At 34.0% G+C, this 21,409-nt stretch overlaps 4 protein-coding genes and 2 long non-coding RNA genes across 7 annotated transcripts; 4 read left to right on the forward strand and 2 right to left on the reverse strand.

The window, feature by feature from the left end:
* Positions 1–394: 394 nt before the first annotated feature.
* Positions 395–21,137, reverse strand: LOC120767648. The gene is made up of 2 exons (XR_005704710.1): positions 20,976–21,137; positions 395–760 (listed from the first exon to the last, which is right to left on the reverse strand). It is a non-coding gene; the product is annotated as an uncharacterized LOC120767648 (long non-coding RNA).
* LOC120767647 lies at positions 1,718–2,510 on the forward strand. Its single transcript, XR_005704709.1, has 2 exons — positions 1,718–1,893; positions 1,999–2,510. It is a non-coding gene; the product is annotated as an uncharacterized LOC120767647 (long non-coding RNA).
* Positions 2,585–4,445, reverse strand: LOC120767645 (ras-related protein Rab6). The gene is made up of 2 exons (XM_040093817.1): positions 4,153–4,445; positions 2,585–4,091 (listed from the first exon to the last, which is right to left on the reverse strand). Exon 2 carries the CDS (start codon positions 4,075–4,077, stop codon positions 3,451–3,453), a length of 627 nt encoding a protein of 208 aa, XP_039949751.1. The 5' UTR covers positions 4,078–4,091; positions 4,153–4,445; the 3' UTR covers positions 2,585–3,450.
* Positions 8,974–9,887, forward strand: LOC120767644 (trypsin delta-like). Its single transcript, XM_040093816.1, has one exon. The coding sequence runs from the start codon at positions 8,984–8,986 to the stop codon at positions 9,788–9,790; it is 807 nt and encodes a 268-aa protein (XP_039949750.1). The 5' UTR covers positions 8,974–8,983; the 3' UTR covers positions 9,791–9,887.
* On the forward strand, positions 13,124–14,038 carry LOC120767643 (lectizyme-like). The gene has a single exon (XM_040093815.1). It carries the CDS (start codon positions 13,134–13,136, stop codon positions 13,941–13,943), a length of 810 nt encoding a protein of 269 aa, XP_039949749.1. The 5' UTR covers positions 13,124–13,133; the 3' UTR covers positions 13,944–14,038.
* Positions 17,346–20,098, forward strand: LOC120767642 (sorting nexin-2). 2 transcript variants are annotated; one of them, XM_040093813.1, is made up of 9 exons: positions 17,346–17,659; positions 18,181–18,302; positions 18,367–18,521; positions 18,657–18,659; positions 18,715–18,884; positions 18,946–19,062; positions 19,138–19,581; positions 19,638–19,790; positions 19,851–20,098. In XM_040093813.1, exons 1-9 carry the CDS (start codon positions 17,495–17,497, stop codon positions 19,899–19,901), a joined length of 1,380 nt encoding a protein of 459 aa, XP_039949747.1. In that variant the 5' UTR covers positions 17,346–17,494; the 3' UTR covers positions 19,902–20,098. The 2 variants fall into 2 exon arrangements, with proteins under 2 accessions (XP_039949747.1, XP_039949748.1); XM_040093814.1 differs by lacking the exon at positions 18,657–18,659 and having other exon boundaries at positions 17,347–17,659.
* Positions 21,138–21,409: the final 272 nt, after the last annotated feature.

The raw sequence follows: 21,409 nt of genomic DNA on the forward strand, positions 1-21,409 counted from the left end.
CGTCGTCGTCGTGTGCGCGCTGAAATTCATTTTAAAAATCCTCGATTTGCACCAGGCGCCCAGAAATGTGCAGTAGGTGGATGATAAAACTCGTTGCAACATGTTGCATGAGAACATTCGAACATGTTGGGTTCGAGGTTGCTTCGATCATGTTGGTTTCGGGGCTGCGTCGAACATGTTGCAGTCGCTCGGTGCGGCGCTGAAATTCGTTTTACGAATCGCCGAATTGCACCAGGCACCCAAAATCGTGCAGTAGGTGGATGCGAAAAATTTATGCTGCAACTGGTAATCGCCGAGTTGCCATATATTCTCCGACAACGAATATACACAGAAAGAAAAGAATTAACAGAACCAACGTATATTTAAAGATGAAATAGAAAAACATGAACGCAAATAGGCGTTTTTATGAAACGAATTCCCATTGCATTTAAAAATAGCTAAATAAATAAAAGCTTTAATGAAATAATCATATGTTTATGCACTTAGTGCAATAAAATGAAATTATAAATATATAATCCTTTGGGTACATTTTAAGCAATAAGCGCGTATCGTGTTTGCATGAGTCTGCACATATTTTTCACAAATTTCGCCAATAAGTTCCTGTCGATTGTTGTCTTTTCCTTGTGAAGTACTTTTGTCAGTATCAAATAATGCGCATGAGTCTGTACATATTTTCCACATATTTCGCCAATAAGCTTTTGTCGATTGCTGTCCTTTCCATGTGAAGTACTTTTGTCAGTATCAAACAATGCGCAGTCATCTAAAAATTATGTACCATATATAATTACAATCAAATTCATAAAGCATTAAAATCAAATATATTTACATGAATTATCAAATACCATAAATGTTGCTCCCAGTTATTTATAATTGTAGTTATAAAATTTTATAATAGGAAAGACTCACAGCCACGCGTATTTGCTCAGCTCAACCGGTAAATGTCAAATAACGCTAGCTGCACAAGGACGACGCGAAGGTAACAAAAATTTCGTTTTCTTACAACATGTTCGTTGTATGAGGTTGCCATACAGTAGATTTAGCTTACTTTTAAATATTAATAATTACTTCCTACATGATATTTAACCTTAAGAACGTAACACACTTAAGAAACTGTCATTACTGGTGCTGTAAAAAGTTTGTGTCAACGAATTCACGTATGTATAAAGGTTCTTTTTTAATCTGGTGGAATGTAAGCAATTTACGTAGGGTCTGAGTGTTATTTTTGTACTTTTTTTTTTGTTTCTACTTTCCTACTTACATGGAAAATGTACGAAACAACAAAATTAGATAATGGATTATGTATTTCAAAAAACTTTATTGCAAATATGTTATTCCTTTAAAAATATTTTCACGTAGCAAGTGCAATTTCCACTGATCATTCAAATGCTTTAACTTAATGTGTAATTTGCTTAAAATGTTTCATTTAATTTTCATATACTTGTGGTAGTTATTTGCTTTTTACTACAAAGATCGCAATCTCATAATTTAATTAATGCTATTGTTAAGCTGCATTAGAATTTTAATTTTGGCGGCCATTAATTCGAAGCTAGTCAAATTTTATAATGTGCTTTTTGCATGTCATTGATAATAAGATGACCCAAATTGTTGTAATATTATTAAATCATTTCGTTTTTATTTTTTCATTTGGTTTTAATTTTTTAGTTGTGTTAGGCTGAATATGTGTATTTAAAAGTAATGTGACGCTCGGTTTTGCAATTAACTATATAATTTGTTATTTTTCAGCGAGACATTGCTTTAATCTTCATATGCTTGAACACACAGTGGTAGCCGGTGAGCAAACCTACGTATAGATGCATTTTTTACAGTCTAAATATTTTTAGGCAGAACTTATAATAAAACTGGAGGAAGTAAAAATATGAATAGCAACAACAGGTACTGATAAATAAATGTTTGGTATTTTTTTAACTTCCTCATGTCTTTGAAAAAAATTGACTGAATAATTACTAAAAACTCAATATAACATATATTTTTTACAAGTGTGAGGAACCAAAACTATGAATCCGAGTTTGACAAAAACCAACGCAACAAGCATTTTTTATAAATATTTCAGCGACTCAACTTAAAATTTATTTTATGAGCGGGTAGGTATATAAAATTGTGTAAATTGTGGTTCTACCATCTTTGAAGCTCAATCAGCAAATTTAAAATTGTTCAATTATTTTAAGTAGATAACTCAATTGAGTATTAAAAGACAATAATAGTTACATACAATACAAATTAGATAGTAACACAATAAAATAAACAGGAATGTGTTAAGCAATTTTAAAAGTTATGTTTATAAAATTGTATTGTATATAAGTGCCTCCAAGTGAAAAATCTATGTATCGATTGTAAAAAATTAGCGGACTATACCAATATGTATTTATCTACATATATAGCTAATGTAATCTGTGTAAACAATACCGAATAAAAAAAAACAAATTACCTATTTTTCAACACAATAAAGTTCATATGTATGCTTCGTCTTTTGTATACACTAACTTGTCAAATTCAGCAGTTTCTTATTAAGTAAATATTATTTGCGTACCATTTGTGCACATTATTTCGCTTTTTCATTTATCTCTTTATGGTTAGTTTACCCAAGCCAAGTTCAAATTATATATGACTAAAAACATATACATAAGTATAGTTACAGACATCAGGATTGAAAGATTATGCATAATTTTAGGTAGGCAGATATTAAAACAAAGACTTTTAAAGTTTACAAATTGTGTGTTTACCATAAAACGAGGTCTGTGCAACGAAATATAAAAGTTAAATAATTTTCTTAAAAATACACACTCGGCAAAATTGTATCTCTGGAAGTTGCAAATGCATTTCAAGTAGGTGTACGTGAGCGCTATGGCTCTTGAATTTCTAGCAATTTTATATGCTTCATAAGTGTAAGGTGCATTTGCATATTATGCTTTTAAGTAGGCTGGCATTTTTATGATCATTTCACAATATCTTAAGCTACATAAATATGTATGTATTTATGAAATTTTATGATTCACAATTATTCAAATGCTTAGTTGTATTAATGGTGCTTTTACTCTGTAAGCACAAAACTATCAGCTAATCCCACCAACTACCAATCGTTCTCGGCTGAAAAATGCTTGACAATTTCAGCATCTAATTCAGCATTTGTTCTTCAGACCGTTTCAGTACTAGTTGTAATATAATGATATCATATTTAATCATATATATTAAATGCTTTTATGCGCCTACTATCCATCATAAAGATCAATTGATTATTCAGTTAATCGATTTTAGTTTTATTTACGTTATAAATAAACTTAAACATAAAATTGTGTATCTCTTCTTAAGCCTTTTTATACTTTTCTACATCGTCATCTTCATACTGTTAAATTACCATTCAGTGCTCTAGACTGCTAATTATATAATTGTTTTTAATATGTTTTTAGATCGTTCACTACATTCGTTGATTCTTCAGCAGGCACAACCACCCTCGGGATCCTTTGATTCATTTGGTGAATCTTTCAGCACAACCTCTTGCATATCTTCCGAGGGTTTATTTTCTGTCGAATCCATTCCAGGCAACGCAGCCGCTACACGTCTAAACAGCTGCTTCACATTATAACCGGCCTTCGCGCTCGTCTCGATAAACATCACATTCAGCTCTTTTGCTTTGCGTTCACCCTCTTCGGTGGACACCTGTCGTTTGTCCGATAAGTCTGTCTTGTTGCCTACTAACATGATAATGACGTCACTACCTCTTTCCGTGCGAACGTCATCAATCCATTTGGAGGTTTGGTGGAAAGAATTTGTATTTGTTATATCGTAGACAACAACGGCTACAGTAGAGTCGCGAATATATGAGGGGATAAGTGAACGAAAGCGTTCTTGGCCGGCAGTATCCCATAATTGCAGTCGCACGGTTCGATCTTCAAGGTACATAGTTTTCGAAAGAAAATCAATACCAATTGTCGCCTGATAAGTATTGTCGAAGCTATCGTACATGAAGCGTGTGATCAGCGAAGTCTTACCGACACTCTGCTCGCCAAGGAACACAAGCTTAAATTTGCGCAGGGGATTACCAAACTCGCCGGATGACATTTTTTAAATATAAGCTGTTTAAATAATTGTAATTATTTAATTAGTTTATTTTCCCTACAGCACTAAAGATATCACCTTTACAGCCCTTTCTTAAAATGTTGCTTATAGTTCACTCCTTTACTTATTCTTCTTGCACTTATCTTCGTCGACGTTGGCGTAGTTGCTTTCTTTTTTTTACTGCTGACCTCTTTGCTTTGGGTTGGGTTTTTTATTTTCAATGCACTTTTAATAAACTTTTCTCACTCAATTATTTTGGCTCTTGAAGTAACTTTTTCCTAAATATTTTAATACGTATTTCTTGTAATTGAATTACAATTTGTAGCTTTATAATTTTCACCTACACTTTTTGGATCGCTTTTTCATTAGTCACCGTCAGCAATCTTTCTATAACGTTTGATTGACACTACTTTATCGACATGTGTCGTGTTAATAAACTGTCAAATAAGAAATTATTCATTTCACTTCTCTCCCATATTCACAATAGAGTTACCATTTCACCAAAATAACTTGGTGAAAATAAAAATTGATTGTGAATGTGAATAAAAATAGGAATACAACTAAAATATCGATATTTGTATAAATATTAATAATTTTATTAAAATGGATAGAATTAGTGGACGAATGCGAAATGCGAATTAATATAGAAAAAAGAATTACGCGAAAAAACAAAAAAGAAAAATTATTAAAAATCCTACATATTTGCTGTTTAAGATGTGGCAAGGCTCGTTTTCCTCATAATTGTAAACAATCTAACCTTTTCAACGATGATTTAGGTAAAATATAGCAAAATAAAAGTGAAATGTGAACTTATTTCAATGTTTAGAGTGTATATTTAAATATACAGAGTTAAAAACGTGAAAAAATTTAGTGAAACATAGAGAAATACCATAGGGGTATTCTCTTACTCTTGCAAAACCCTTGCACGGTGCAAGAATTGCATATATTTCCTCTTGGTGCACCGGCACAACAACAAACACACGCAGAAAATTATTTGCAATGGCTGTAAAACATGCCAGACCAAAACCTCTGTATATTTGCGTGCAATAGATTTTATAATTTCTATTTAAGTTATAAAAATTTGTTAGTTTTTTTTGTTAAAAATGTGTGCAGAAGGTGCGCCAATTCACAATAGCTATGCATAATAGTCAATTCACAATAAATTGACCGAATCAGCATATCACCAGATTCTGCAATGGGTGCTCTCGTGCTCTTGTATATTTCGAGTATTTTTGCAATCTGCAATCTCGCAAGAGCAAGAGAATACCCCTCATGTGTTATTAGTGCAAATTTTTGAACTTTTAATCGTGAATATTTTAAAAAAAAAAAGTTAATTTTATATTATTTTTGGATATATCTTCTCTGTAGAAGCTCCCCTATCCGCACATACCCCATTTATACGGAAATTCCGTTTTCCGTAATCGGAATCGTGCCAATTTTACCGTTGTTTTTGCACGAAATGCAAATTTTAAATACAAGAAATATGTATATCTTACGCCACCTGACCTTTTAGTCAATAGTTATCACAATAATTATGTTGAGCATAAGCAAGAATCAGCCTAAATTTTTTTCTATATTAATATATATTCTATATAATATATGTATATGTACATCGTTATGCAAGTGTATTTGGTGCTGTTTACTTTTCAGTTTGTATGGGATTACTAATGCCGACGCCAAATTTCTGGAAGACATCTTGTCAAATAAAAAAGGACATTTAAGGATTTTATTTTGACCGAACACCTTGTTTGTTTAAATCTGATGAGGTCAATGACTCCTATGTTTACATTATGAGGTCAATGCCCCTTTTGTTTACATTAAGCCAAGTCCACAACCTTTGTTTATATTTTATGGGGTAAATGACCCCTTTGTACGAATTATTAGGTCAATGACCCGTTTGTTTCCATTTTGGCAAGGTCAATAACACCTTTGCTTACATTTTATTAGTTCAATGACCCTTTTATTCACATTTAGCCAAGTCCGTAACCTTTGTTTACGTTTGGGGTCAATGACCTTTTTGTTTATATTTTATTGTGTCAATGACACTTTATACATTCAGATGTTCAGATCGTACTACTCTAGTATATAAAAAGAACTTTTATTTCACAAGAATTCTTCACACAATTTGGCATGGGCCAAGGCAACGCAACAGTCATCGAACAAATTATTTGGATCGGATCACTGTAGCATATAGCCATCGTCTAAACTGACCGATCAAGTTAAGTTTTTAACGCTACTTTTCGGTAATAGCAGGTCGGATTTTAATAGTTTTTCGAGTTTTTATTACTCCTGCCATTAATTCCTTATTACTTAAAAATTTAATTAATTTATATTTTGTTTTGTATTTGTTCGTTTTCTAAATGCGATCTTTCTATGAAGATAGTTTTATTATTTTCATTCTTGATTGAAAACATAAAGGTGCATATTAAGTTTGAAACGCTTAGACATATACATGAAAACTTGTTAGCTTTGGTTGCAACGAAGCTATAACTATGTATACACCCTTCACAAATACAAAATATTCATTGCAGGAACTTGATTCCGATCATTCAATTTGTACGAGAGGTCCAATATCGACGGTTTCGACAAATGAGAAACTTGTTTAGAAGAAAGAGACGTGTGCAAAACAAATCCCCTACCGACAATGTAAAAGTGAATGAAATCGAAAGGTAACCACCTACTACTCCTTATATAACGGTACTGTTAAAAACTATTAAAAATGCGATAAATCAATAACTAAATACGACAGAGACATAAAACTTTACACCCGAGATGGTATGAGAAAACTTAATAGGAGCCGGTGAGAAAACTGGATGATGGCCGTGGCACCGCCTTGATCACATATCTTGAAATCCGCCCGACCATTCAAACCATTCTTCTTACATTCCTATATAACAGTGCGGACACGGGCGTAATCGGACTGCAACCACGCCTACTTCTCATATAAAATACCTTAAGGTATTTCCCTTGATTTGATTCTTGCAACTTGCAAGAGTATAAAATGTTCGGTTATACCCGAACTTAGCCTTTCCTTACTTGCTTAATACAACATTTATTTACCCTCTGTTATGTACCTTAAATAATAAAAAATTAATTTAATTAAAGTGTTTTACAGAATTCAAATGAATATTGGTCTCACTTTAAATGAAATGTTTGGATCTTTCCCGCAATCGCCCAATTTGTAATTAATAACTTGGATGGCGGATTTCAGATACAAAGTAATAAATAAATTAATAATTTGATTCCACTTTTTTATCTAATAATTTTTAATACGAATTGGTTTGATAAGATAGTAGCCATATTTTATATTTATAAAAAAACATAAAGACCCCTTCTAAGCGTTGCTGCGGCTAAAGTATACACTAATCATAAATTATTCAATAAAGTAAAATTGTATTTATGAGTAAAAACGAAAACTTTATTTCCGCTGTAGGAATTCACGAGGTTAAAATTTTAACATTATTTTCAAGTTTGAAATGATTGATCAAAGTTGTTAGTTGTCAAAATTTGACATAATGAAGAGGATAGATCATTTAATTTTTGTGAATAATAGTTATAATTTTTAATAATAAACATTTTCAAATTCAATTTAATCCGGTGAATCATATCGTGCATTCTAACGCGGCAAGAGGAACATTTCTTCATTAAATTTTCCAGTCAAAATGGTTGCTACAAAAATATTTCCTGTAATTTGTTTACGTAGTCGTACCGTTGCATAATTGTAGATGAATTAATTTTTAATCGAAGTTTATGTGATGTCATTTCGGGTATATCTAGATAATTTGTGTTTTCACTTTCATCAACAACAGTTGCGAATGAATTAAAATACGTCTGATAGCCAGGCCACAACTGCTGTATCTGAACATTAATTTCATCAACATCTACATTTCTAGTAGCTAATGTAGCCTGAGGTTAATGAGCCAGTTATAATCCAACCAATTAATTTTTACTTTAAGGAATATGATCAATGAATCAATTTTTTATGGTAAACTGAAGTGTTTCAACACTTCACTATAAGAACGATTGCTTAAACATTTGTTAACCTCATAGGCTTAAGAAAAGCAAAGGATGACCGGGCTGTCGGAAATCACCAGACAGTGGTAAGACAGCACGATGAAAAACTTCATATTTGCCGTTTGAATATTGCATTGGTCTGTTCGAGAATATTTGTGAACCATTATGCAATCATTTTAAATTATAATTGAAGTTTCTTATCAACATTGGTGCTATTTCGCTTTCTTATGTTAAATGTTGCGTTTTGTTTGTTCAGTAGAGACAATCAGTATAATTAAGTAGTTTAACATCATCTACAAACTCCGTCTTATCATGTGGCCAGATAGCATTTGTACTAAGTTTCATCAATATACATATGATAATTTTTACTCAAGTTGCAGTTTGCACGAACGGACGGACATACAGACAGTTACCAGGATTTCAACTCGTATCGTCATCCTGATACATACAACCGTTAGGTGAACAAAACTATTATACTCTGTAGCAAGTGGTTGCAAGAGTATTAAAATAATAAACGATGGCTGAGGCTTCTGAGAAGACCATGTTGTAAGGAGCAAAAAAAAGAGAAGAACGTTTTCTCTTCTGGGAGAATAAAAAATGGCTATATTCAGAAATAAACACATTTTAGTTGAGTTGTATTGAAGCGATTATCGATAAGTACGTTTAGTATGATAAGATAGTAGCCTTTTCTTGTTATTCTACGAATTCGTAAAATGCAAAAGAATGAAATATTAGAATACACATACTAAAAAAGATTAATTAATGTTATTATACGTATATATACATATACATTTAAATAATATAAATAAGATATCCTATTATCGTTTAAAAAGTAGAAATACCGTTGATCAAGCTATATACGATCAGTTGCGTTTATAACTTCAAAGTATTAATAATGGCACTACGCTGTTCGGTGTTTTTGGCAATTCTACTTTGTTGTCAACACGCTCTCGGTTTTACCTCAACGGAAAATCTAGTATGCGGACGCGTTGTGGGGGGCACTGCAGCTGCGGCAGAGTCCGCGCCTTACATTGTTTCGTTTCAACAGAGTGATGTACATTATTGCGCAGGCAGCATTTTAAATGCGAACTGGGTACTAACGGCAGCCCACTGCTTGACCTCAAAATCCCAAGTGTTAAGCAGTCAACTCATCGCTGGTACCAACAATGTGAATGGTGCAGCAAGTACCACACAAAAGCGTGCAATTAGTTCCTATGTGATACATGACCTTTATACCGGGGGTATAGCACCTTATGACATTGGTCTTGTCTATACAGCAACCGCTTTTCAATGGACGGCTGCAGTTAAAGCCATAAATTTACCATCAGCTAATATTGTGCCAACTGGAAATGCGGATTTATATGGTTGGGGCTCGACTTCGACCACATCTGTACCATCTTATCCCAGTGTTTTGCAGGTGGCTAAAAATATACCAATCATCAGCGAATCCGCTTGCGTTGAAGCACTAGGATCAAAGGGTATTGATGTACATTCTACAAATATATGTACAGGGCCTCTAACCGGAGGTATTGGAATTTGTACATCTGACTCTGGAGGTCCTTTGGTGCAAACTCAAAATGGTGTAACTACTCTAATTGGGATTGTTTCATGGGGAAAGGTGCCATGTGGTCAACCCAATTCGCCATCTGTTTATGTTCAGGTGTCAGATTTCATTTCATGGATTTCGGCCAACCAAAAATAATAAGATATTGGAACGATCACAGATTTGTAAACAGTTTAATAAATTACAACCATGAAATGAATATGAATAAAAAGCGGTTTAATCTTTAGTAAACTCAGTAATGAAAAAAAACATATTTTTTGCAAGTACGCCTTGTGAAAGGTAAGCACTAAGCCTACAAAAAACGATAATTTTGGAAAAATAGCGATTTAAATCGCAACCTTTGTTTCTGTTTAGCTAGATACGTTTGACTTAGCGATGCTCCACTTCTTAACCTATATACGTTTCTTAAAGATCTGAAAAGTCCCGAGGCGACGAGTCAAATTTCCATCTACTTCGTCCAAATAGTCGATGTAGATTACAATGGAACAGGAAACGACGGCTGTAAATTTTCTAGCGGGTAGGGCAGTCGTCCCCTTCTGTGGAGCAGAAGTTCATTGTTAGACTGATCTTTGGTCTCTGGTGTGTATCAATGCTGCGTGGACGAAAATAACGCAAAACTCCTTGGGATTGTTTTTAAACCTGGTCAAAACATTGCTGTGAAATAATCTTGAGCTTGCTGTATGGACTGAACTGTGCTTGCGTGGCATCCAACGTGTCGACAGATTTTTCATATGCACAGTCTGCACAGAGATGCCTACTATATCAGCTATCTCAGCGGCCCATCTGTTTGAAATAGATCGACGTGCCACCACGTAGAAAGGAGTTTTTACACTGCGTGAGTTTTCTTATAAAAACAAGACGACCTACCGACCGATTTCGCTCACTTTTTCTTTTTTCTGAAATCTAAATGCTTCAAATTTCAAATTTCTCTTGCGATAGTGATGCTGTCAGTTTGAATACTCCTCTAAGCTAAAATTTTATTAAAAACCTCTTAAAATGAGTGATATGTCAGTGATATTAACTCGACCGAAGAGGCTAAATTTAATTTATTGAGTTAATGTGGAAAACGTCAACCCGAGGATCGAAATTCTTTATATTAGAGAGGTTTATACCAATTCCATTCTAATTTAGCGCTAAACCACCTAATTTTAAAGAAAACTAGTTCACTTAGTTTCATTAAAATATCACTTTATACTCTTGCTACTTGCAAGAATCAAACCATCTCGGGTGTAAAGTGGATTTGAAAAGACCCACGAGGTGGTGAGACTTAGGAAACTATTATCCCCAAGCCCCACCTCGTCCGATCTAACTCGGAAAAGTAGTGGAGAGTGAGCGGACAACTGCCAGACCTAGTCATTGTGCACTTTCCAAGCTGTAAGGACGCGGTAAGTCCTAGCTACGAAGCAGCAGTAAACGTTAGCGAACACATCTTTACGGAGATAGAATGTGCAATCCGCTTACAAATCTCTCGGTACGGTACGTTCAGCTATGTGCCACACTCATAGAGAGAGTCTAGGGTAGTTTTCATACCGAAGACAGGTAGGAACAACTCAACCTACTCTAAAGAGTTTAGGCCTATAAGCTTAACTTCCTTCCTGCTGAAAACGCTAGAGAAAATCTTGGACGCGCACATTAGGGCCGCAGAGCCTCCTAGAAGCTTGTCCAAGGCGCAGCACGCATATACGAAGGGCAAATCAGTATAGATTGCACTCCATACACTGGTATTTAATGTCGAAAGGGCTCTTGAATAAAAAGAATATGTTCTTGAAGCATTCCTGGACATTTCTAGTGCGCCTTGGAAAGCAAAGTGCTGTGGAAGCACAACGTGGAAGAAAGAGTAAGGAAAAGTAGCAATGCTTTAAATGCGTGTAGGCAGATGCTCGGCATAACCTGAGTTATCTCTCTCTATCATTCACTGGTGCTTCACAGCTATTATAAGACCGAAGAGTAGAATCGGTGCAGTAGTATGGTGGACAGCGGTATGGAAACCCACCTACAGGAAGTCAAAGGAAACGGATGGCTCGAAAATGGACGATGGAGTTAGTGCGGGAATATGCTGTCCAGAGTTAGGCATAAGGCAACTTTTTAAGTTGCCGTACCCCTGCAGTATATTTCAATATATTTTCGCAATATCAAAAACCTCAGTTGTTATTGCGAAAGCCGCAAAGCTGGCTTCTAATGCACCTGCAGGCAATTCCAGATTCAACGTCTACGTAGACAGCCAAGCATAAATCAAGGCAATAACCTCATATCGCATATCGTCCAGAAATGTCTTGAAGTAGAAAGTGTTGCCAGAAGCAAGCAACTTCTTCTACTGGGTGCCAGGTCACAAAGGCATCGAGGTCAATAAAATAGTGGACGAGATTGCCAAGAATGGTGTACGGTTAACATCCGAAAACGTGATCAACATTGAGAAACCCATGCATTGTCTATACGACGATCTCGACAGAAACATGGTAAAGAATATCAAATCCCGATGGAACGACCTGCATGCAAAACTGCGAAACGGTTGATCTGAAGTGTACAAAATTCCAATTGACACTCGATGGAAAAGACTGTAGGGACACGATGAGAATACTAACTGGTCACTGTCTGGTGGCGACACACGCCTGCAAGATGCAGCTGACAGAAAGAAAAAACTGCAGGAAATCTCTTGAACAGGGCACCAGGGAAACATTGGAGCATCTCTTGTGCACGCATTATCAAGACTACACTACAGGCATCTGGGGTCCCCACGATATGATACACTGGAGGAGGTATCGATAGCCGCAGAGTATGTTAAAATTCACGTCAAACGCTGGGATCTTAAAGGATGACTACTCATCACCGTTATATGCAGTCTTCCAAATTCATAAATTTTTACAGTGTCGGTTGGGGTCGGATTAGGTTTTGTATCTTAATTTAGTGCTTAGTTATGGTTTTTTATACATTTTTGATTAATGGCGTTTTGTGGGCGTGGCATCCGATTGAGCTCAGCTAAGAACGCCTTACATTTTTGACAAGGAAAATTTGTACTAAGTTTTATTAATATATATTAATTCTTACTCAAGATACAGCTTGCACGGACGGACGGTCGGCCAGGCAGACAAAACTCAAAATTAGTATACTCTGCAGCAACATGTTGCAAGAGTATAAAAATAATAAACAACGGTTAAGGGTTCAAATGAAGAGCATGTTATGACTAGCCAAAAAAGAGAAAAACGTTTTCTCTTCTGGGGGAATAAAAAATCTACTAAATTTAGAAATAAACACATTTTAGTTGAGTTGTATTGAAGCGATTATCGATAAGTACGTTTAGTTTGAAAAAATTGCCTCTCTTGTTATTCTACGAATTCGTATAGATAATTATTGCTACTATACATGTATAATATATATACATTTAAATAAATAAATAAGATATCCTATTATCGTTTGAAAAGTAGAAATACCGTTGATCAAGCTATATACGATCAGTTGTGTTTATAACTTCAAAGTATTAACAATGGCACTACGCTGTTCGGTGTTTTTGGCAATCCTATTTTGTTGTCAACACGCTCTCTGTTTTACCTCAACGAAAACCCAAGTATATGGACGCGTTGTTGGGGGTACTATAGCAGGTGCACGGGCCGCGCCTTATATTGTTTCTTTTCAACGGAGTGGTGTACATTATTGTGCAGGTAGCATTTTAAATGCGAACTGGGTACTGACGGCAGCCCACTGCTTGACCTCAAAATCGCAAGTGTTAAGCACTCAACTCATCGCTGGTACCAACAATGTAAATGGTGCAGCAAGTACCACACAAAAGCGTGCAATTAGATCCTATGTGATACATGACCTTTATACCGGGGGTATAGCACCTTATGACATTGGTCTTGTCTATACAGCAACCGCTTTTCAATGGACGGCTGCAGTTAAAGCCATAAATTTACCATCAGCTAAGGTTGTGCCAACTGGAAATGCGGATTTATTTGGTTGGGGCTCGACTTCGACCACATCTGTACCATCTTATCCCAGTGTTTTGCAGGTGGCTAAAAATATACCAATCATCAGCGAATCCGCTTGCGTTAAAGCACTAGGATCAAAGGGTATTGCTGTACATTCTACAAATATATGTACAGGGCCTCTAACCGGAGGTATTGGAATTTGTACATCTGACTCTGGAGGTCCTTTGGTGCAAACTCAAAACGGTAAAACTACTCTAATTGGTATTGTTTCATGGGGAAAGGTGCCATGTGGTCAACCTAATTCGCCATCTGTTTATGTTCAGGTGTCAGATTTTATTTCATGGATATCGGCCAAACAAAAGAAATAAGATATTGGAACGATCACAGATTTGTAAACAGTTTAATAAATTACTACAATGAAAATGTGAATAAAAAGCGGTTTAGTCTAGTAAAACCAAAAATAAAAAAATTTTCTTTTTTTGCAAGTACGCGTTGTATTCTAATTTAGTGGAAAAATACCAAATCTCTAAATAAACTAAAGAAAATAGGTACAAGTATATTCTTCACCATATAAAAGGTAAGTACTCCTCCTACTTAGTTTCTGATTAGCTCGATACGCTTGACCTAGCGATGCACCGACTTCTTAACCCATCTAAATATACGTTTTTTAAAGATCTGCAATGTCCCGAGTCGACGACACAAATTTCCACTTCGTCAGAATAGTCGATATAGATTAAACCTTGTGAATTCCAGGAAACGACGGCTATCAATTTTCTACGTGGCATCCAACGTATCGACAGATTTTTCATGCCAAATAAGCCATGCAGGATATGACGCGCAGTCTTTTGAGATTTTCAATGTCTCTGCTATCTCGGTGGTCCATCCATTTGAAATCGTTGACTAGTGCATCCATTTATAGACGTTTTCAAGGCATCTGGGCGCAACTCATCATACACCGACGTGCGGCCACGTTGAAAGGAGGAGGAGCGAGTTCTTTTATAAAAAGAAGACGAATTACCAACTCATTTTTCGTTTTTTTGATCCACACCCGCTTCATAGGTGGTCAAAACAAAATTGCGATGTTATTCTGATAGTAGACGTACTAAAATGTACTACACGAAAGCAAATTTCTCCTACGATAGTGATGCTGTCAGTTTGAGTATTTATCGGGCCACCCTCTTATATTCAGTATAAAGACAATGAGAGAGGCAGAAAATCCAAAATTAAATAGGCATATGAGGCTATTCCAAAGTCTGGACCGATATCGTCAATTTGAATGCTAAATCATATGGTAGTTAATAAAGCATGCCCACTTAATTTCATTGATGCACATATTGAGCGTTATAAAGGCAACCGATACATTGAAATCAATAAATATGTTATGAATATGGAGCTAAATTAATTGTTTCATATTTTTAGTAAAGCTTTGTTTAGCTATCTAGATTGATTTTAAAATGGTGGGTATAATTTAATTAATATATAAGACATAAACTTTTCAACAAGTTCTTTATAAATTAAAAATATCTTCGAATGAGTGATATTAACTCGATCGAAGCGGCTAAATTTAATATTGTATATTGACTTAATGTGGAAAATGTCAACCAGAGGATCGAAATTCTTTATATTAGGAATATGAGGTTAAGACCAAAGTAGAGAACAATTCCATTCTAATTTAGCGCTAAATCATGTAATTTTTAAGAAAACTTGTTCACTTAGTTTCATTAAAATATGAATTATCAACTTGAACGTTTTAAAGTCAGCAAAAACGGAAATCATTGTATGGGGTGCTTTTGGGGGCAGGAAAAAGGACATTAATTTGAACACTGCTCAGGCATACTTGAAAACGTATTTTCAAGGAATTTTTTAAATGTATAACTAAGGGAAATGTTTACCCGAAATATTGGCCCGATTCAACCCACTTTCGACATACTGACATACTGTTGTCAGGAAAGGATTATCTCTGCAATTCAATTATATGTATATCTCACGCACTGACCGATATTTGCGGTAAAAAGACAACTATAGGTACTATGATCTAAATATTCGGTACCTAGGGGCTTGAATAGCTTCCAATTGTAAAAATTGTATTTATTGTGCATCACGATATCTCGATTGCAGGGGCAGACGGGCGAACTGACAAACAGACCTCCTAAATACATATATTGATATGTATTACACCATGTCAATCTACATTATTATTATTAACTAGAGTATACAATTTATATATCGATAAGAAATAAGGCCACTAGTCAAATAAAATAAATTACTAATAAATAAGTATTATTGGTATAAGTTTGATAATTTCTGATTAGTTAAACTTTAGGCAGCAATTTCTAGTTATGCCTTCGCAACATTTTGCGGAGAGTATAATTGTTTTCTTCACCTAACGGTTGTTTTTGGATGTGGTCCCGTCTTCTAATATATTTAAAGTATGGTACTAATAAAACCAAGTATGATATAAATCAATATATCAGAGACATTAAATTTAACACCCGAGATTGTACAAAAGGGAGATACAATCACCGCTATGCAACAATAGACAATGGGCGTGACATTAGGTATATAATATTTTGAAATCCTCATATTACAGTTTGAATATGGATATCGGACAACAACCCTATCAACTTCCTTTACAACACAACACACTGTGTGACAAATCAATCACAACGATAGCAAATTGTATATATGAATGCCGGATTTGGTCAACCGACTTTGTTCTCAAATCGCAATAGAGTCTTTGCTGTACTGTAATGTTGCGACTAATCATATAAGTGTGTTATTACACGCGGCAACTTTTGTTGCGGCAATTCTTGGTTTATAGGCGAGGGGGCAACGAGGAGGGGGGAATCGCGCCGAGTTTCCAGTGTTCAGCAACACGCTTTGTGTTCTTATTCGTAACAGTTCGTTGCGATGTTTTTCGGCATTCGTGTTCTTTCTTTCGTAGTACATAGTTGCATTTGCGTATAGTTTTTTGAAATTAATATTTTGAATATATTTAAAAAAATTAATTTCATCTTTTAGTAAGTAATTTGCAAATATGTATACAAATATACATAATATAATATAAATATTTAGAAAATCGAATTAATTAAAGATATTGTGAAATGTATGGAGGAAGCCATACAAATTGATTCAGACGATAGTGAAAAGGGTGATATATGTGAAGGTCTGTTATATAATCTTGGTTTTAATTTTGAATTATAAATAAAATGTATTTCTTAATTGACAGAACAGATTAATATATGTGATAGAGTGGTCTAAATACCTATAAGGAAAAAGAAACGACAATGGGTTAAAGTAAAGTGAAAGAGAATGAGAAAAAAACTCGAACGGAGTTGCGCAACACAAGTTGCTCGTGTGAATGTAATGGGCGACAGCAAAGGAGAATCGCCCGAGAATTAACAACAAAAGTTGACGCGTGTAATAGCAGACTAAGTCTTATTTCAAAACTATCGATAAATAGCACTAAAAGTGGTGTCAACAGGTTGGAAGATAATCATTGTACGATATTGATTAACATTGAATTTTGCCCAAAAAAAATTTTTTTTAACGATACCATGAAATTATATACTAAAGAAAATTAATTAAAAATAGATTTCATGATATTTGAAGTCTACTTATCAAAGTGTAAAAGTGATATTTAATTTATCGATTTTGTATTTGGTACGATAGGAAATATCGTATCAGTTACTCAACGAAATGTATACTTTGGCAACCATGTTAAAAGTGAATCTGCTTTATCTACACAGTTGAACCGTCCAATTGACAAATGTAAATTTCACATTTGCATTCTTTGTGTTTTTGGGTGGTACAATAAAACTAACATTTAGATATTCTATTCATCATAACACTAAATAAAGTAGTTAATTTCGTAAATTTAAAACATTGTTGCTAATAATCTAACAATAATCTGTAAAATATGGCCGACGATCAGAACATGATTGATGCTCAAAAACAATTCGCTGATGTGGACATAAATAACGGCAGTGCCTCTGGTGCAGAGGATGACGAGGAGGAAGAGGTTCCAGCGCCCGGTACTGTCGACAACGATTTATTTGCCATAACACCAACTAGTGAAATTCATGTAAGATTATTTTTGCATTTTAAGTAATCGGAAACTTATACATCCTTTACACTGGCACAAACAATATTTTTCCACAATTGTTTGCTGACTCACAGAAAATGATGGGCGGTGTCTCAAATATAAGCCACTTTCCCTACGCATTAAATTGTTATCACATCAATTTGAGATATAGGCTCAAATGTCAAACCCTACTGTAGTTTCATAAAATATCCATATGTATATGTATATTCATATATACAATACTTGCCGGCATGGACATCTTTTGTAGCATTCTACAATTACAATTTAAACATTATTGTTGTAGTTTGACCAGCAGAAATAGTTATTTGTTTGCATTGTGAAAGACGTAAATTAAGCATTCTTATCAGCAAATTGTATATGCATATGAATTTTCATTGAGGGCAATGAATTCATTGATTAACGCAGAAATATATGTAATTAAGTATTAAAAGGAATTATAATAATGAATACGAAAGAAGGCTTATATTCAAATAATAAATAAAAACCATTTATATTTATAGCGCCGTATATCATCAAGTAATCTCGAAGATGTGCTTACCGACAATGGCGACTATTTCGTAGAGGTAACAGTGGCAGAACCACAAAAAGTAGGCGATGGCATAGGCTCATATCTTACTTATAAGTGAGTACCGGAAATATATATATATACTAACTTATTTATATAAACAAATATTTATTTTTCGTAGGGTAACAACGAAAACAAACATTCCGAAATTCAAACGATCTGAATTCAGTACAATGAGAAGATTTAGTGACTTTTTAGGAATACATGATGTATTGTCAGGAAAATATACAAGACTTGGAAGAATTATCCCACCGGCACCATCAAAAAATATTATAGGTAAACCATTACAATCATACATAATTAAATCAAAAACATTGCAATAATAACTAATTAATAACTGCAAAATTTTAAAACTAAAAAAAAATGTATTTCTATCTTTAAAAATCATTTGTATTCAATAATATAAACAAGGCGGTAAATATTGTTAATATCAAACAGAAACTTCAGATGCTTAATACTTTTGTTTTAGGTAGTACCAAAGTGAAAATGAGTCCACAACAAACAGAGCCCGGGGCACCGCGAAATGCCGAGTGGGTTGAAACGCGAAGAGCTGCTTTGCAACGATATGTGAATCGCACAGCCCAACATCCGGTGTTACGAGTAGATCTCGACTTCATAAATTTCTTGGAAAGTGATCAAGTAAATAATTTTTATAGGATTACTTAATATTAATCAATATTTAATACACATATATTCAAAGGAACTCCCTCGCGCAGTTAATACAGCAACTCTCAGCGGGGCTGGAGTAATGCGTCTTTTTAATAAAGTCGGAGAAACCGTAAATAAAATTACCTATAAAATGGATGAAAGTGATCCCGTAAGCATACGAATTACATATACATTTAACTAAAATAACCAATTTATGTTCTCTACGTCTGTTTTTTTTTTATAGTGGTTTGATGAGAAAATTACTGAAGTAGAAAATTTGGATGCGAACCTACAAAAACTGCATTCAGCATTGAAATCTCTAGTTAACACACGTAGAGAGTTATCTGCGCTGACTGGACTAGTTGCAAAATCGGCGGCCATGCTAAGCACGTGTGAAGAGCACACTGGTTTGTCCCGTGCACTCTCTAACTTAGCTGATGTAGAAGAGAAAATCGAATTGCTACGTTCAGAGCAGGCCAACTCAGACTTTTTCATAATGGCAGAATTCGTAAAAGATTACATCGATCTATTTAGCGCTGTTAAATCGGTATTTCATGAGCGAGTCAAAGTTTTTCAAAACTGGCAACATGCACAACTACAATTGTCGAAGCGACGAGAAAATCGAGGGCGTTATGAGCTCGCTAATCGCACTGACAAACTAGAACAAGCGCAACAAGAAGTTGAAGAGGTTTTAAATAATATATATATTTATCTTTTTTTTACTGATTAAATTCTCAATTACAGTGGCAAACAAAGGTTCAACGCTGCCAACAACAGTTTGATGATATATCAACCGAAATAAAAAAAGAAATGGAACGGTTTGAGTTCAACAGAATACGTGAATTCAAAATAAACACGATGAAATATATTGAGGATCAGATGGCACATCAACAACAGGTGAAGATAAATAATTTAAATGCATAAATGTAATATATGTATATATTTTTTGTTTTTCAGATTATTTCTTATTGGGAAACTTTTATACCCTCTGCCAGAGAAATTGTTTAAACAAACTGTTTATGCTCTCATAAATTGCTTAAATGCAGAATCGTTGTGTGAAACGCCTTTTATATATGTATGAAAAGTAATAACTAATGAATAATTCGTATCCAAGCAGGAAATTTGTGCTACTGAAATGCCGTTATAAATGTTTTATATATAGCATATAAAACTAAAGGGCAAAAATTCTGTGTATCTACGTTCCACAAAGTATTTTTTATTAAATATTATTTTTTATGGTTTTTGTAAAGTATTCAACAAAAGGAAAATTTGTTAAAAACATTGAATACATGTATAGGATTATTGATTGGGCATGAGCTCAGTTAGCTAATAAAAACTATTGAATATTTAATATATAATATACCGGCATGATAAAAATGTTAGATCTATTTCACATATGTATACACTTATGTATATCTCAAGAACATTTTGAAAATTTATAAATGAATATATAAAATTACGTAAATGGAATAAATAAAATTGTAAATAAGAAGGCAAGTTAAACGAAATTTATTTATACATTAAACTTTAAGTATATGTATGTATGAGGCAGGTTTAAAAATAGAAACAAAAATGCAAATATACAATTCTCCGTAAAAATTGAAGTCACCTTATATTAGAGTTTGAGAAACCCATTTAGGCTGTGCGTTCAATGCCTGAGAATTGAGGTCTTATAGACGTCATCAGAAAACAGGTACAGAAAAAGATCAGAATTTGTTGCAATTTTAGGGGTTAACAACAATTTAAATGATCGGTGGTTATAAAGATACCGGAATTGACCCGGATTTAATCCAAACAAGGGTTAATTTTTAGCCGATCTAATCCAATACAAACTGGTAAATATTGAGGTTTCTTTTAAGGATTCATCACAGAAATTGTGTGAGTGATATTGTTAGTCAAAGTAAATAAGAAATATGTCAGAAAAAAATATGGTTTGGAGGTTTACGTAGCTACAGTAACGGCTGAAATTAGTTAAGTTTTAATTACAAAATTCAAAATGATGTACTTAATTTTTTAACGTTTGTAAATAATAAAAAAAAACCTCAAATACTAATTTCAATATAAAATGTTACATTAACAAACCTATCATAGTTCCATTAAAGTCCGTAAATGTGACAACGTTCTCATCCTCTTGAACTTCTTAGTTTGATTCTACTTCAATGATGTAAATATCACACTGTAATATCATCATTTCTTTTGCGTACACATAAAACTTTTCGGAATAATTTGCTTTTAGTTGGTATTTTTCACAATTATTATTGATATGTTAAAAAAACTGAAACACATTTGATTTGTCACAATAAATTCACAAAAACCCGCGCAACTTGTCAAAACACAAATAAAAAAGTCAGACGAAAGGAAACGGAGATCAAAACAAAATCCATAAACCAAACACAAACTTATTTACATATATATAGTATACCTTTTCTGCACACTAAAAACGCATATTCAAATCAAAATTTATCGATATTGCGTTATAATTTTACTTTACCTAAACTAAAAAAGATATAACCTTA

Source organism: Bactrocera tryoni, chromosome 2, assembly GCF_016617805.1.
Source record: "Bactrocera tryoni isolate S06 chromosome 2, CSIRO_BtryS06_freeze2, whole genome shotgun sequence".
In the NCBI taxonomy this organism is placed as follows: domain Eukaryota; kingdom Metazoa; phylum Arthropoda; class Insecta; order Diptera; family Tephritidae; genus Bactrocera; species Bactrocera tryoni.

What these genes read in the sequence shown, in the direction of transcription:
- LOC120767645 (XM_040093817.1), bottom strand. Translation starts at nt 4,077, where the DNA reads ATGTCATCCGGCGAGTTTGGTAATCCCCTGCGCAAATTTAAGCTTGTG.
- LOC120767644 (XM_040093816.1), top strand. Translation starts at nt 8,984, where the DNA reads ATGGCACTACGCTGTTCGGTGTTTTTGGCAATTCTACTTTGTTGTCAA.
- LOC120767643 (XM_040093815.1), top strand. Translation starts at nt 13,134, where the DNA reads ATGGCACTACGCTGTTCGGTGTTTTTGGCAATCCTATTTTGTTGTCAA.
- LOC120767642 (XM_040093813.1), top strand. Translation starts at nt 17,495, where the DNA reads ATGGCCGACGATCAGAACATGATTGATGCTCAAAAACAATTCGCTGAT. An exon ending in AAATGGATGAAAGTGATCCC is followed by an intron (nt 19,063 to 19,137) that starts GTAAGCATACGA and finishes TTTTTTTTATAG; the next exon opens with TGGTTTGATGAGAAAATTAC. An exon ending in AGATGGCACATCAACAACAG is followed by an intron (nt 19,791 to 19,850) that starts GTGAAGATAAAT and finishes TTTGTTTTTCAG; the next exon opens with ATTATTTCTTATTGGGAAAC.